The sequence below is a fragment of the Stegastes partitus genome, unplaced genomic scaffold (genome assembly GCF_000690725.1).
Source record: "Stegastes partitus isolate 25-593 unplaced genomic scaffold, Stegastes_partitus-1.0.2 Scaffold276, whole genome shotgun sequence".
Classification (NCBI taxonomy): Eukaryota; Metazoa; Chordata; class Actinopteri; family Pomacentridae; genus Stegastes; species Stegastes partitus.
In genome coordinates this window covers 39366-42578 of record NW_007578007.1, presented here as the reverse complement: position 1 = coordinate 42578, position 3213 = coordinate 39366, and the positions used below count along the sequence as shown (strand labels likewise).

The window sequence follows — 3213 nt, the reverse complement described above, 5'->3', positions numbered from 1 at the left end:
TGTCCTGTCTTCCATCTTCTCCAGCTGCTGTGGATTACCTGGCAAAGAACGTCAGCCTTTCCAGTCAGCGCAGGATGAAGCTGGCTGACCACTCAGCTGTACTGGGACTGCTGCAAGTGGAGACCGGCCAGGCCTACTAGCACCCGCCTGACAGATTCAAACAGCACGACACCGGGCCACCAGCACAACCCACACCTCCTCCTCCTGCAGTGCAGATCTTCCAGACAGCCTCTGTGGGTGTGAGTGTGTGTCGCAGATTGACAATATGTTGGGCTGAAATTTAGCTTTTTTAAAACTTTATTTTACGTTTCTGGTTCTTCAGGGTTTAAAGATTGACTAATGTAGCTGTCCAAGCTTGAAACATTCCTCATGGGACCAACCGTTACCACAACCATGATATCAAGTGTTACGAAAAAAAACTGTTTTTTGCACCTTTTTATTGTTTTTTTTCTTTGTTGTTATTTTTGCAATATGCAGCATCAGCTTTACTGGATAATGATAAATGAGTGATATAAACAATTACCACCTAAGCCAATCAGCCTGAGTGTAACCTCCAGCTATCGACAATTCATTTCACAAAACCTGAGATTTATTTTAAACCACCATGTGCTCCTGACTGATTTTAAAATGCAAAGATGTCCACAGTGAAACACTTAAGCAATAGAAAAACAGCTAAATCTCCCCTTTTTTTACATTAAAGTCATCAGGCTAATGACAGAACACACTTTATGGAGACGTTAAATCATTTTTAAAGTGTCATAAATGCATTTTGTCTCGATTCGTGTCACCTGGAGTGAAACTTTGTTTGCATCCATGCTCTCAGTGAATGGACATTCAATGCAGTTTAACAAACATTTCCCTGAGACGAGGTCTGAAAGCAGCTTAAGGAAACACAAGTCACCTCCTGGTATTTCATTGGCGTACTTTCCTGATTGTGTTGTCAGACAACCTATGAGTCATGAACGCTACCTCAGATCCACGTGTTGTATTTCTGACCACGTTCAGACGGGCGGTCGGAATCTTAAACACTGGGTTCCACAAAAACAGTGTTTTAAGCTGCTGTCATTAAGAACGAGCTCAGCTGGACGGGTTGGACGGTGTTGTACCAAGTTTTAAACGACGTTTGAATTGATTTGGGTGCAGCTCAGATTACTGGCAGCTCACATGGGTGTCAGTGTGTAAAGGGAGATCACCACCTCTGCACCAGATCGATCTGGATCGATTCAGCCATTCCTGAAGACCTGACCCTGGTATGCAGCCCGTCTCACCAGCAGTAAGACCTCCTGGAGAGCTTGGCAGTAGCTGGAGATCCGGCTCTTGATTAAGCAGCTGACATTCAGTGTTCAGATGTTCACGCCCCACTTGGTTTGGATCCCAACACTTCTCTGTTCTTCATTTGAATTTATTTTAATTATATCTCATGTGATGTCTCCTTGCAGTTATCTATAAAACAGGTGGTGGTAGATCTGAACTGGGTTCTGTTGGGTCACATATGCAATCACATCAGCACTAACGGTGTTCAGTTAACGAGTGTTACTTCATGTGCTAAATGTGTTTCTTAGGAAAGTACAGCTGTGGATTATGTTTCTCTTATGTTCATATTGAGAATACTGCTGAATGACAACGAAGAATGGTTCAGGATGCTTCTGTAGGGCCTGTGTCTGAAACAATTGGGTTTTAAAAAAGTGAGCTGAGAATTAAATTGGAGTTTATTAGAGTTGGTTGAGCGTATCAGTTCATGAAGATAAAAGCTCAGATAATGGATTTTATGTACCTTCAACTAGAACCAGGCCAGGCTCACTTTGAACAGACTTATGTTAGAGAGACGTACCTTTACAGACCTGTAACTTCCTCTTTGGTATATTATATCAGTTCCTTTACTCCAATAAGCTAATGCAGAAGCTGATCATGTTTACCTCCTGAGTTATCCTTTGTGCATTTCTTTTTTACAGTAAATTTTCTCTTTTTTGGTGCTCATTTACTACATCGATGAAACTTACAGGAAAGAGCTTTATGTCATGTCCCCTGTACATCTACAGATATCTGCAGAAAAGGCTTCATTTGCACTATAGCAAACAATTAAAGTTGTTTTTTTTGTCTTAAAAATAGAAATGTGGTTTTCAAACAATTTCCCATTGAGAAACTATCAGTTAACATCCACACAAATTAGCCTTTTCTTCCATAAACAGTCGTACAGATTTCTGAAAAATGAACCAGTTTCAGACGGGATTCCTTTTTGATTGTGAAGAACAAAAGCTTTGCTAGAGAACTGGACTGTCCTGACCACAAGGTCAGCTCCACACCATTCCACTCCTTCATGCCCTCCACAGGAGCTGCTGCACTGCTCAGGAGAGGAACCCCGGTGCTGGATGGATGCCACCACACTGAGCTTTGTGGAAACCGCTTCACGGGCTGGAGGACAAACTGACGCTCAACAGAATCATTCCATCCATTAATAACCTGCGAACGATCAAAATGCAGCGTTAAAGTTCTTTTACTTTTGTTTTTTTCCTGCTTTCGATGGCATTCCAGAGAGACACAGAATCATTCTATTGTGGATTTTAAGATGACGCCATGAAACAGAACTACGGAGTTTTGATGAGTTTTATTTGCATTCCACTGGATGCTGGTGTCCACGTATTCACATTGCAATCATCACTTTTCTAATGTTGTCCGCCTGCGTCGCCACACAGAGCCATGAGAGCCCTTTGGACATCAGTAACCTTCTTTCTTGTGTAAATATATTTTTTCACTGACAGCAAACCAACCTCAACCAAGAAGAACATGAAGTATTAAATGTACAGATAATGTTTTATTCCCACCCCCTCCTGTTCACCTCTTGGTCCTTTCTCTGCTTGTTTTGTTAAGTTTTGAGTTTGGCATGTGTTTATCTCACCATAGTATAATTTATTCTGCTGTATGAAGTATTAGACTAGTGACAAATTTATATTGGCATTTACTCCCCTCAGCCTCTTGGTGTGTGTAACACTGGCGTAACTGTTTGTTCATTAAAGCTCTACAACTGGACCGAGACCACAGCGCTGTGCTGACTGGGTTTGTTGTTGTTGTTGTTGTTTGAAGGCAGTGGAATGGAAAAGGAAGGTTGAGATTAAAAGCTGAGTTACAAGAAGCACTTATTCTTTTTTTTCCCACAAATACAGTCGATAATCCGACACTAAATGTAAAACCGTCTTTTATGTCGGATTGTCAAGA

At 41.5% G+C, this 3213-nt stretch overlaps 1 protein-coding gene across 2 annotated transcripts in view; it reads left to right on the top strand.

Annotated features, from left to right (window-relative positions):
* Nucleotides 1-3036, top strand: part of LOC103357833 (paired box protein Pax-7-like) — a 63273-nt gene extending 60237 nt beyond the window's left edge. For both annotated transcript variants that reach the window (XM_008282553.1, XM_008282552.1), the window contains exon 9: nt 25-3036. In XM_008282553.1, the coding sequence (XP_008280775.1) occupies nt 25-140 (116 nt within the window). In that variant the 3' untranslated portion in view covers nt 141-3036. The remainder of the gene's footprint in view (nt 1-24) is intronic.
* Nucleotides 3037-3213: the final 177 nt, after the last annotated feature.